The 12555-nt window shown below is 49.1% G+C and overlaps 4 protein-coding genes across 8 annotated transcripts; 1 reads left to right on the forward strand and 3 right to left on the reverse strand.

Annotated features, from left to right (window-relative positions):
• Positions 1–10: 10 nt before the first annotated feature.
• FOIG_05374 (methionyl aminopeptidase) lies at positions 11–2365 on the forward strand. 5 transcript variants are annotated; one of them, XM_031203944.1, is made up of 6 exons: positions 11–502; positions 553–1298; positions 1344–1607; positions 1654–1818; positions 1870–1956; positions 2004–2365. In XM_031203944.1, the coding sequence occupies exons 1-6, from the start codon at positions 460–462 to the stop codon at positions 2058–2060; spliced, it is 1362 nt and encodes a 453-aa protein (XP_031065773.1). In that variant the 5' UTR covers positions 11–459; the 3' UTR covers positions 2061–2365. The 5 variants fall into 5 exon arrangements, with proteins under 5 accessions (XP_031065773.1, XP_031065776.1, XP_031065775.1 ...); XM_031203947.1 differs by having other exon boundaries at positions 1344–1818; XM_031203946.1 differs by having other exon boundaries at positions 1654–1956.
• A 947-nt stretch (positions 2366–3312) lies between these two features.
• FOIG_05375 (uncharacterized protein) lies at positions 3313–5161 on the reverse strand. The gene has a single exon (XM_031203949.1). It carries the CDS (start codon positions 4601–4603, stop codon positions 3572–3574), a length of 1032 nt encoding a protein of 343 aa, XP_031065778.1. The 5' UTR covers positions 4604–5161; the 3' UTR covers positions 3313–3571.
• Positions 5162–7896: 2735 nt separating this feature from the next.
• Positions 7897–10449, reverse strand: FOIG_05376 (OPT family small oligopeptide transporter; the record flags this gene model as incomplete). The annotated part of the gene is made up of 1 exon (XM_031203950.1): positions 7897–10449. The coding sequence occupies one exon, from the start codon at positions 10447–10449 to the stop codon at positions 7897–7899; it is 2553 nt and encodes an 850-aa protein (XP_031065779.1).
• A 1248-nt stretch (positions 10450–11697) lies between these two features.
• Positions 11698–12355, reverse strand: FOIG_05377 (uncharacterized protein; the record flags this gene model as incomplete). The annotated part of the gene is made up of 3 exons (XM_031203951.1): positions 11698–11827; positions 11880–12121; positions 12176–12355. The coding sequence occupies 3 exons, from the start codon at positions 12353–12355 to the stop codon at positions 11698–11700; spliced, it is 552 nt and encodes a 183-aa protein (XP_031065780.1).
• Positions 12356–12555: the final 200 nt, after the last annotated feature.

Raw genomic sequence — 12555 nt, forward strand, 5'->3', positions numbered from 1 at the left:
TGACTCGTAATCAGGGTCTTCATTCTTTACGCGGGGTCCACCAAGACCCGCTGCGTGATGGACCCATCATGGCTTTTCGATTTGGAATGTTCTAAGAATCCACATAACTCCGTATAGCCGTCGTGTAAACAGGACGTAGTATTCAAGCGAGTCAGTACTGCATAAACAGTACGGGTCCACTGGGGATCAATTGCCGTCTACTTCCTAAGTCTGTACAGCTTCACGATGGACTTCGTCAATAGCACACCGATACAGTGTCTGAAGGATTCACTGCTACCAGGCTTGTCCTATCATTGCGAAGCTAGTGATCCTGATGGTCCATGTGCTGCACTTCCATATTCGTTTCTGCCACAGATAACCGCTTACCCCATCTTACAACACCCCATCCATCATCGTCATCTCACCTCACTTCAGTCACTCATCAACAACTCTGGGATTTGAAGCAGCGTTCATGTCGAAATGGGTGCCAAGACATCTGAAGACGATCACTCTGGAGGAAATGGTACATCTCATAGCCCTTCGTACACATAGCATATCACTTACACATATCAGGCCAAGGACCACTCTCGTCCAAACCATCCTCTGCAGGCGGAGAGCCACGTGGTGCTCACATTGCCCGCGATGGCGACGGTAGTTTGGGAGGCGAAGGGGGCGACGACGACGACGATGATGATAACAACACTCCCGCCGGACCGCTAACCGACGGCGCTGGTAAGAAGAAGAAAAAGAGAAAGCCAAAGAAGAAGAAGAAGGCTCCTACACAGCAATCTTCACCTCCCAGAGTCCCGCTGAGTGATCTCTTCAAAGAGTTTCCCGCTGGTGAAATTCAGGATTACAACACCGCTCGTACCACAGCTAAAGAACTTCGCTTCATGGGTCGTCGACAGCTCGAAGACCCAGAGTTCCTGAACGATTATCGAAAGGCTGCTGAAGTTCATCGTCAGGTCCGACAGTGGACGCAGCAGAACGTCAAGCCGGGTGATAAACTCATTGATATCGCTAATGGTATTGAAGATGGCGTGCGCGCGCTTTTGGGGAATCAGGGTATTGAACCTGGTGATAACCTCAAGGCTGGAATGGGGTTTCCGACCGGCCTCTGCTTGAACCATGAAACTGCGCATTATACGCCTAATCCTGGACAGAAGGATGTTGTTCTCAAGTATGAGGATGTCATGAAGGTTGACTTCGGCGTGCAGATCAATGGTTGGATCGTTGATAGTGCATTCACCATGTCGTTTGACCCTACCTACGATAATCTTCTGAATGCCGTCAAAGATGCTACCAACAGCGGCATCAAGGTAAGCATTTCACTCACTCACATATTGCATGTCTGACAACTGCAGGCTTCTGGAATCGACGTTCGTATCTGCGACGTCAGCGCCGCAATCCAAGAAGCAATGGAGAGCTACGAGGTTGAAATCAACGGAAAGACATACCCCGTCAAACCCGTCCGCAACATCTCAGCGCACAACATCAAGCACTACCAGATCCACGGTGGAAAGTCGATCCCGTTTGTCAAGAACAGTGATCAGACTAAGATGGAGGAAGGTGAAGTGTTTGCCATTGAGACGTTTGGTACAACCGGCACTGGACGACTTTACGACGATGTAAGTGTGCATGTTCGGTGAGTTGGGTTGTTGCTGATGAGTGTAGGTGGGCATTTATGGCTACGGTTTGCATCATGATGCGCCGAGACATGTCAACTTACCATTTGCGTCGGCGAATAGACTTTATAAGGTCATTCGTGAGCAGTTTGGTACTATTGTCTTTTGTCGTCGATATCTTGAGCGTTTAGGCCAAGAGCGATATCTCGCTGGTGTAAGTGCTATAACCGTATGTGATGGGGAAGATTACTGACGGGTTATGAAGCTAAACTCTTTGGTCTCGAATGGTATTCTTGAAGCGTATGAACCGCTTGCTGATATCAAGGGTTCTTACTCGGCGCAGTTCGAGCATGTAAGTTGATGTCTGCTTGTAAAGCTATGTGATGCTAATGATTGTAGACTATTCTGCTTCGAGAGTCGCACAAGGAGGTCATTAGTCGTGGAAGTGACTACTAAATTGAGAATGATTCAATATTTGTGAAATTGGGAATGGGAAGGGTTCAACATGATATCGGAATGGTTTCAACAGCATTTCCTCCCGCTGAGCAGTAGTCCCAACACTACTGCATATAGCTACGGTCTGGCTTCAACATGCCTGCCTGAGTTTACATTCGTATGATAGTTTAGTCTGTCACTATCTTTACCAAATCTATTCGCACTCACATATTCACGTCGGTACATGACTTGACGGCAGATGCTGAACTCTTGGCATGTTCGGTGATTTCCCAAAACGTACTCTATCAAACATGCTATCATCTCGCCATAGATCAACAGTGACTCACTGGAGAACTATCTCAGACATACATACAGGTAGGTACATCAGTCACTTAACCCCGCCATATGCCCGCCCCAGAAGCGAACTACCCACCCATGGGTGCCTTGAGAAACAAGGTGTCATGAGGCCCTGTCGGCTAATGTCTCGATCGGCACATCATGAGCGGGGTTGCGAAAACTCCATCTCTCCCTTAGTGTAGGACATTTTTAGGCAGACAAGGCAATCGGACAATGGAGAGATTCCAACTAAAATGCCACTGATTGCGGCAAGACAAATCCCCCCCCCAAAAAGCACTCATAAACCCTTGTTGCTCAATTCAATATGCCTCCCAATACCAAAACAGCAATTCATGCTATACCTCTGGGCATTAACCCAGGATCCAAAATACGCCCCCGACTCGCATTTAACCAACCTCATCTTCACAGAATAACTTGATTCCACGGCGACTCAAGATGAAGCTTCACCAAAGTCCCAAAACGACCCCATCTTTCGATTCTTGGTGTTTTTCGGTGTGTCTCCACTCCACCCCGGGGGCAAAAACAGAACTTTGGTTGGACTATCCTTGTTCTGATTCACGATGTATGCATGCGCGATCCTTCGGTGTTTTGAGGTTCCCTTGTTTTTTACACTTTGATGCCGAGGAGTGAATTCTTTAGATATCGTGATGTGTTTTGGAAGTCGGTTGATTTACAATTTTGGCGAAGGAGATCATCATGTCTTGGTGTGCAGCCTACTCTACTTACACCGAACTCGCACACCCTCAGTCCTAGAGTCATGAGACAGGCCGGTTTTTCTATTCTTGCACATTTGATGTGAAATGTCTTGTACCTGCTTCAGTGTCTCACCTCCTCCAAGCCATTGAGCCTCTCTCTCAATCAACCGATCAAGCCATCTCAGTTTAAATATTCACAATAATGCAAGCAGGAACCAAAGTATTCAAAAAACAAAACCCATTCTGAGTTCCTTTTTTTTTTCTTCTGTTTTGTGTCTTGTATCTAACTAAGTGTTCTGTAATCCTTAAAATCGGCTCATTGCCTTGCCCACTGGTATCCAAATCCCAATATCAAACTCCCTAAAAACGTATACAGAATAATTCCCAATCCCAAGTCTAATCGCTAAATATCATTTGCTTCAAAAACTCCATGTAAAACAGATCAAAGTGATACAAGACCAAATCCTTCAACTATATCGTTTACTCATATCGGTACACTCCTGGCTCGTACATCTCAGAGGGCCGTCTGCTGCCAGCGCCAATTGTGAGACGTCGCTTGGGCTGCATGCGCTCACGGAGACGCTCGCGTTGAGCCTCCTCCTCCTTCTTCTCCTCGCGACGAGCAAGGCGGCGAGCCTTGTCCTCACGGCGCTCCTCCTCAAAGCTCAGGCGTCGAAGCTCATCAGCGAGAACTGCTTGGCTGTCGACGACTTCGACGGAGGGGCGCTTGTATGTAGCGGAGCGCTTGGGAGGGGCAGGGGCAGGGGCGACAGGTCGAGAGGCAATCTTTGCGTTGGCCTCTGCGATGCGAGTGCGGAGACGAAGCTCAGCTTCCTCTCGGCGCTTCTCCTCGCGGCGGCGTTGGCGACGCTCCTCCTCTTGGTCGGAGTGTCGGGAGCCGCTTGATGAGTGGCGGTGGTGCTTGGAGCGGTGGTGGTTGTCAACGACTTCGATTTGGACACGGCGCTGGTCAGGCTGAAGAGTTCGCTCATCAACGATGACGGGTCGGCGCTTGTTAGGGTCCCGTGAAGAGTCAACGATGTATGTGTTTGAGATGGGTGATGCAGGGGCAGTGTGAGGGGCATTCCATTGCTGGGGAGGAGTGCGAGGAGTAGGGGGGCTGTCGACCAAGACAATTCTCTCCTGGTGACGAGAGCTTGGTCGACGCTCACGACGGTTCAGATCAAGAACCTTCTGGCCGTTGATGTAGACTCCAGATGATCGCTTCTTGCTACCGTTGCTGGTGTACGAGCGGTCTGATTCATCTCCTGAGCGGTATGAACCCGATGGTGTAGAGGGAGCAGGACTATACTGAGGCGTAGGAGGGAGTTGAGTAGCGTAAGGGTAAGAAGAAGCGTCGTAGGGAGCGGGAACGTATTGGACTGGGTGCTCGAACAGAAAGTTGCTGGCGCAGACTTGTCCATGGCGAGAGTTTGTGCAGAGCGTAGGTTGAGACCACTGCTCGCGGCGTCCATCGGGGTGGACGTATGTGTAGATGTTTGTAGTGCACATTGTGTCGGTGGTGTGAGGTTCTGAGCGACTGTTGCGCTGTAGGGGATCCTCTTGGATGACAACCGGAGGCAGACGATGCGTTCTTGTTATAGTCTGCTCAGGTGGTGAAGAAGTGCTGCTTCGACGACGACGGTTGTGGACGATGTTCTCAATGATAAGAGGTGATTGTTGAGAAGACAGTTTGAAGAGAGAGAAAAGTTCAAGCTCTTATAGTAGTGTTTGTGTAAGATGAATTGAGTGTTTTGTTTGGTTGTTGAGAGAGTGGCAGATGGGGGTGGGTTATATAGAAATGAGGAAGGGTAGTTTGAAAGCTGTGTAAGCCAAGTACCGAGTGACTTTGTAGTAATTGGATGCCTGGGGACTAAACTAGACCAGACTCTACTGTACGTCTTGTAGAGTAAGTGTAAAATATGGGGTGTTGGTGCCTGGGGTTGGTTTTTGAGAGTGTGTGCAGTAGTGTGATGTTGGTTGTGGTGTAAGTGAGTGGTTCGCAAGCGGTTCGAAGATATATACAAAGAGACCTGTAGTACTTGCAAAAAGGGTGGTGTTCCCTCCCAGAGGCTTGGTTCTCTACAGTACAGCCAGAAGGCAGCCTTGAAGGTGGAGAAGGCCGTTTCTGCCTACCGTCTGCGGCCACTAAAAGTGATCCCTGTCTAGTCCTGGCCCCCAAGGAAAATGCCCATGCCGGTGACTCCCCCCTGGTTCATCTCAGCCACGGCCACCCATGACAGTCACTGTTGGTTCGAACCGCCAGAACCACAGAGTCAATGAGCATCACAGGTTTAATCAATTGGAAGGCTAGTGGGATCGAGAAACGGGTGTCGAAGCGGGAGGGAGATCAGGACACGGACGACAAGTGACAATCCCGTAATTAAAACAAGAATCAACTCATGGGCAGATGAATTGGGATTTTACAATTGAGCAACAACGTAATCTAGGACTTCAATGGCCGACAACACGCGGCCACGGTTGAAACATGACCCTAAAATTATCACTAACAGATGTCATGAAGAAGAAGAAGAAAAGGCATCTCGACCAACAAGTTTACTATCCCGAGTCTATTTCGTTCCCTTTGTTGCTACGCGAGTTTGTCCGTCGGACTCGAAAATGTCCTTCGGCCAAAGACTAAGTTACAATACCCATTATCCTGCATCATGGGATCCCCCCGGCGATTGAGTCATCAAGGACTCGCAGAAAAATGGTCTGCAGACCAAAACGCCTCTAGACCAACCAAAACCTTGTCAAGGACTAAAGTGTGTAAGTACCATTCTTCCCTACCTAGGTATGCAAGTGCTACTCAAAAAATGTAATGTTCTGCATTCGGTGACCTCTTCCTCATTCGCTCTGAGTCACCCCCTGTCCACTCATTCAAATCGCGGGCAGTGCTGGGGGACGCCTATCGAGGCTTGGATCCGCCTAAAAATCGACGCCGGTTCTCACAGCCTCAGCCCTAAGCTAACCAGGATCACTACCATTCTTCAAGATTGACTGGAACCGTTTTTTGTTCAGCCTCGCATCAATATCATCATTGTCAGACAAACAAGTTTGATCAACGTCAAGGATTCATTGGATGCCTCTTCCTTCCTTTTGACTTGCAGCGGGAACTAATATCGTACAGATGAACCTACCTATGCTTGTCATATCGGGACGCACAGTTCAACTGGGCTTGCACAATGATGCAGAACGCGATCAAAAACCGTTGGAAGATGCCAGAAGAGCATTTTCAAAGTATGTAGGACCAAGGGCGCGCGTACGTCATCCCATGTAGACTTGTCAAATGCGCATTGCAGCGTTACACGACCTGGTGCGAATAGCTTCAGGCCCAAAATGACGTTTCCCTTTTCCCTCGGTAATGAAACGAGAAGCAACCAAAGTCCCAAGCCAAGGATTCAGAAACCCATAGTCCAATTTGTGTGATTCCCCCAGCTCGCGGCACAGTTACATAGACAGACAGGCATTAGCAACAATCCCATTATTCTATTGGCTCATGACAGCCAAAATACCACCCAAGGTGCGGATTTTAGACTCTTCCGGTACCGAGAGAGTGCTGCCTCTTCCGATAAGACTAACGCAGGAAACGGCCCCCATTACTAGGACGATTGCCTTTTTGGCTGCCTCACCGAAAAGATCTTCTGATTTCTCAAAAGAGTGTTTCGCAGTTTGAAATGTAATTCTCTCATGTAGCAGCATCTCGATCAAGAATTAATGCATGCATGCATGTATGATGCATCCGTTGAAGAAGAAAAAAGGGCTGAGCAAAGGCCTCAAACTCGACCCCCATCTCCAAGACCTAAAGCGGAATGGCGCAATCCAGCCCTGTAAGGCAGAACCTTGACCCCGGTGATTTTCTGCTGTAGCTCGTTCGCTTCTGTGGCACTGCCTCGCTCCCTGTCCCTCAGAGTGAGAGCAGAGTAGGCGCAGTAGCTTTCATGTTTGGGTTGATATACCTCATTCCCTACGGACGACTCCATCATCGCTTTTCTCTTCCTTGTTGACTTAACTCCGCATGCTTCTGGTTGCCTCTTCCTTCGAATTCAGCTTACACACGATGTTCTCACGCGCGCTTCTTAATTCCGATGGCCATGATCTTGTTCCATCTCGAATGTCCATTACAGCGATTGACAGGCTGACTCTCCCGTCTTAACCCCAAGCGCCGAACCGAGCTCCCGGGTACGCGACTTTCACTTGCATCTTCGACACCAAACGCCCACCCTCGAACGATCATACGTTTATCATGATAAAGTTTATTTAAGATAAATTCCTCTGGCGCCCTGTTTCAGTCTCATCGCAGCTCTTGACTGTGTATCAGATGATTGGTGCTTCGTAACCATTTCGGTCATCATTCTGGTCTTACCGAAATAGTAATATAAACAGAACCAACAACAACCAACAAAGTGGCGACGTTGTCAGGTTGCCGATCGACGGCGCGTTTGTGGCCGCATGTTTCATTATCCGCGCGCGGTTAACAGGCAGACGTTGATGGCAAATTCAGTTGCTAAATATGTAGAGGCAAAGTCTAATTATTAACCTAAGTGTGTCAGCTGTCAGGAACACTCGTGTTGCTATTCTTGGCCCTCGCCTCCCAAGAAAAGGTCCTGGTGAGATCACTATGAGTTTGTGCTATTCAAGTCTAAGATTAGGTTGTTATCAAATGCTTATGGACAATATCTGTATGGAAGGTTAAAAATATATTAGCTGCGTTGGAAAACTTAACGGTTTAGTAGGCAGATAATGAAACACTTCCGTTACTTGTCGATGCGCAAACAACTTCTCAGCACAGAACCAACTGTGACTTACACCTTCCACTCAAACCCGATATCAAAGTAACCCTTCTCAGGCACCTTCAGCATCGAACAGTCGACAACCTTTCCAGCCGCCAGAAAACCCCGCTGATCAACACCTTCCGTCTGAACCCTGTTCCCCCACCAATCCAACTTCACCCCCGTATGCTGCACCGCAAAGTACATCACCGCGCCAGAAATACCAATAGCCGCGCTCATAGAACTCGTCAGCACGTACGCGTACTTCTCCCACCACGCCGCGTACCGCCTCTTGATCACCTTGTTGAACACGAACGCTAGAACCACCGAGCCCTGCACGTAGCTCCAGTTGTAAGGAGCCCACGCCATCGGTCCTGAGAATAGGACTGGCGCGTTGACGTTGCGCCAGAAGGCGTTGGGCCACCGCTTAGAGAGGAGGTATACGGCTATGGGAAATACGACACCGATGGGGATTGTGTATGTGATGGCCCGGTAGGGGCCTTGCGTACCGAACAATCGACGTGGTCCGACGACGCCCCATATCACCGAGGACATAAAGAAAGTGTGCGTACGGGGACACGTGAAGCGGTCTTTCTGATGCGCTTGACACACGTCCTCAACGTTGCGAAGTAACCAGTGATTCACGCCCAACGCAACGAAACCTGCCAGAAGCGTCGCATAAACCTGTGCTGCAAATGCCCACCTCGGTGGAATCTTGGCATAGTGCGCAAGCTTGAGATCACCAGCAAAGTTGAGCGACTGATGTGTCGACATGAAACTGAACATCTTGAATATCATGTTCGGAATTGGCTGGCCCTCGAACACATAGCCAGCAATAAGCTGGGAAAGGATACGTGTTGAAACCTCTAAGTTCGTAACGGCCAAGAGCATCCCAATCGGAATTTGCAACACGACGGTGAAGAGGACAGCTAGAACGATGCCCCATATTGGCATGCCTGTTGGCCACAGGCTCACCGAGACACAGGCGATGATGAAAGACGCAACAAGAATGACAATGTACCACCAGTGAGGACACTCCGGATACGCAGACATAAGACGGTTGTGCACATCGTTAAACTCCTCGTCTCGCGACTTCCGTGCCCAACAAGCTCGTATTCCAGACATGATATCCTCACGGTGCCAGAGGTACATGTGCACGGGTGTAGCAACATATATCATAAAGGCAGCCGCATACTTGATCACCTGAGTGGAAGTCATGAGGGGGACACTGTACTCGTGGTACGCGGTCTGATTAAGCGTAAGGTCGGGCAGCAATACGCGCGAGATGTTGTACCGCGAGCCGTGGTTGTCGTAGATGTAGTTGTTGTTGATAGGGAGGTAGCCCGTGTCCCAGACATTGTTGAAGTACACCAGCGGCGCGACTATGAAGCCCCATATTGCCATGCCGCTTGCAAAGTTCATGAGTGTGAAGAAGGGTGTTACTATAGGGTCGCCGAGATAGGTGGCGACGTTCCAGTCTAATGTTGGTAAGGGGTTGAGGCCCAAACCGCAGGTTGATCCAGCTATGAGGGCGAGTGTGACGTTGCCTGGTGATATCCATGTCGGCCAGTTGAACAAGTAAAGAGCTTTGAACAAGTAATTGGGAATCCAGAAGTAGAAGAACATGGAAGTAAAGCAGATCAAGAAGAACTTGTATCGCGACAATTTCCACCCATGCACTGTATCTTCTGAATGTGCATTATCCTTGTTCAACGCCTTAGCAAGTGCAATATTCGCCAAAGCCTTTGGCCAGATCATTGACGGCGGGTATACCAGAAACCTTCGAACAAGACCTGCACATCCATATCCCATGAACTGGGTCGATATGAGCGTGAGGATTTGCCAAGGGATACTATTCGAGAGGTTCTTCTCTCCGTAAAAGACATCGAGTTCCAGGACTTGAATGATGCTCACGATGTAGGCTCCAATTGCAGAGCCGCCAAATGTCACATTTGCCATCATTGCGATGAGAATCTGCTCCTTTTGGTTGAACGGTCCTGGATTGAGTGTGAACTCCCACGAAAACACCCGGAATTTCCTCGTCGGCAGCCATTTCGCCAACAGCTTCCCCACGGGCAACGCTAATATCTGTACAATAAATGTCGAAAGTCCAATAGGAGGCATTCGAAGTGAAAAGAACTGCTCGACTCCAGTGCCAACGATTGCAAAAATTGTTCCCAAAAGGAATACCCTGAATGTGCCGACTGGCAAGGTCGGGTCGTCCGTGTCATCCACAACAGCTCGGACTTCAGGATAGATGGAGCCATTTAGCATCAATTCCTTTTGAGCCTCAAATTCTCTAGAGATGCTCTGGCCCAGCTCAGCATCTTGTTGCTCGTCATTTTCGTTCTCGAGATATTCGCGCGCCCGGTTGAGAAGGTCGTCGGGGAAATTCTGGTCATGCTCGTGCTCTTCCACAAGCCTTCTTAGGATGTCTTTGAGGGGTTCTCTTGGGTCTTGTTGCTCATTTTTCTCTCGGCTGCTACTGCCGTTTTGCTTTGGTTTGTCATTGATTCGAGATATGATGTCCACAAGAGTAATATCGCCATCTGTAGTGGTTGTCCTTAGTTGTTGTGGGGAAGCCATTACATGTATTGTGAAGACAATCACGTCTCTGCAAGCCAGTCAAGGAAGAAGGATCTTTTACTCCAGATCTTGTCGAATCAACTACACACAGCTGATGGGCAATTAGGTTCCCGATAACCTCCTGATGATGGGAATGACATGGAACGTTGTATCAGAGTCTCTCATCGCTTCAGACGAATTGGCTCATTAGATGCTTCGAAACCATCAGCTGGTAGGAGCATTAGCCTCAGGAACGGTCTGAAAGCAAACTCAATGCAGTCGGTGTCTATAGCTTTAGTAACTCTGTGAAGCAAGAACCATAAGCATCGGCCTAAAGCGACAAATCACATGAACCACCTCGAGATAACCTTAGCGGGGCTTGCTGAGTAGCTATTACTGTAGTCAAAGGTTCGAAGTATTCTGGGAAAAGAATGACGGAGGAAATTTGGATGCGGCGTTTATGTTGAACGCAGTTGGTATTTCGGGTTCGATAGTAAACGCTAAAAAAACTTTGAGCCTCAAAGTCAATGAGCCAACAAGCGGTCATCAAGATGTTCTGTATGCCATTCGCCTTCTATAACCGATTCCGCGTGGAGATATGGGCCGTTCATCCAAGCTGCTGGGAGAACTTAAACCTCATATGCGCCGCAGCCCTCCGCAGCTTCTACAACAGAGGTCGTAGTCCCTCTTCGCTGGTCTCACCAATTGCTCAGAAAGTTCGATGACGGATTCAATCGCTATTATTCGGCGACTGTCGAGAGCAATGTGACCAGATCCATCTCTCACAAGCTTCGGCGCTGGCAGTCATAAAATAATAGTGGTAGAGCCCCCGTTTTCGGCTGAAGGTAAAATGCACCTGGTACCAATGCTCGTGTCGACGCCGTCAGGTATTTCGGTATGATCTGGCTTGACAGTCGTCCATACAGTTTCTGCACAAGATCGAAGAGACATCGAAGCCCCCGCGCAAACGCTCTCGCGAATTCCTTGAAATCGCATAGGAAGGTCCAGAAGAATCAGCCGTAGAATCGGTGGTCCAGAGGTTCAGGTCATGACGGCATAGGTAAGTCGTTGCCAGGCCAATCGACATCATAATCAACCCCGGTGGTGATTCGGTCCCATGTTGTCGTCGAAAATCCTCTCGCAGTCGTAGAAAATAAGTTGGCATGTCTATCGTGTCAATGTTCCAAACACCAAGCGCCGTTGAATGCATGAATGTCGCGTTCCTCGTCTGCCATCAAAACTTCAAATCGTAATACAATAACACATCATTCAGAGAATCCCCATCTGTCGCCAGGGATCATTTTCTCTCCCTCTCCGTCGCTGCCTTCTCCACGCAGCACGTCTGGCCTCGCCAGTACAATCCACACAACCCCAGATAGCAAAGATTAATCTCCAGCCACTACATCACGCTTATCAGTAACGTGACCCTTCCAAAAGAGGGGGAAACTTACACCACAGCGATCAAAGCCCACAGGGCAGCCATGAGCCACTGCTCTTGACGCTTCTGCTCGGCGGTTTTGTCGTCGGTGATGTTAATGTTTGACACCCACATCATGATGATTCCGCCAACACAAAGAGCTAGAGAGAACAAGTCGTGCAGGACTCTTCTCGATGTAGCTAATCTGGGAACTGTAAATGAAGCATCCGTCACTGCTAGCACCTCCCAGCTATCGTTGAGCATTGCGATTGCACACTAGAGCACGTCAGTTTTGCGTAACCAAAGACGTTGAGGAGAGGGGCTACTCACACCGACAGCACCTGCGATAATGACCTGACTCTTCGACGGCCATTCTTTGCAAACAAATGCGAGCAGTAGAATCGAAGCGAGGCTGGTAATCCAAGCAATCAATCTCACACCCGCGTGCACCATCGCATACGGCCTCGACAGCCTCTCCGGGCGATTACGCCGCCGCGGCCGTGAAGGCATGGCGCGCTGAAGAAAATAAAAACAGTCTCAGCGATGAAGCATTTAAAAAAGAAAAAGAGAGACAAAGAAACACAGCGTTGTTGATGCTGGAGAGGAAGTAAAGTGATGAAGAGAAAGTGGAGGAATGGAGATTCGGGGGTTCAAGGGTCAGGAGGGACCAATTGGAGGGGCTGGGGCTAGCCTAGTTGAGAGTAGCAGTG

Source organism: Fusarium odoratissimum (genome assembly GCF_000260195.1).
Source record: "Fusarium odoratissimum NRRL 54006 unplaced genomic scaffold supercont1.7, whole genome shotgun sequence".
NCBI classification, from domain to species: domain Eukaryota; kingdom Fungi; phylum Ascomycota; class Sordariomycetes; order Hypocreales; family Nectriaceae; genus Fusarium; species Fusarium odoratissimum.

Bases quoted from the DNA above. Each gene is read 5' to 3' on its own strand.
- FOIG_05375 (XM_031203949.1), bottom strand. From the start codon at position 4,603: ATGTGCACTACAAACATCTACACATACGTCCACCCCGATGGACGCCGC.
- FOIG_05374 (XM_031203944.1), top strand. From the start codon at position 460: ATGGGTGCCAAGACATCTGAAGACGATCACTCTGGAGGAAATG. The intron at 1,608-1,653 runs GTAAGTGTGCAT...TGATGAGTGTAG, and splicing joins CTGGACGACTTTACGACGAT to GTGGGCATTTATGGCTACGG. The intron at 1,819-1,869 runs GTAAGTGCTATA...CGGGTTATGAAG, and splicing joins AAGAGCGATATCTCGCTGGT to CTAAACTCTTTGGTCTCGAA.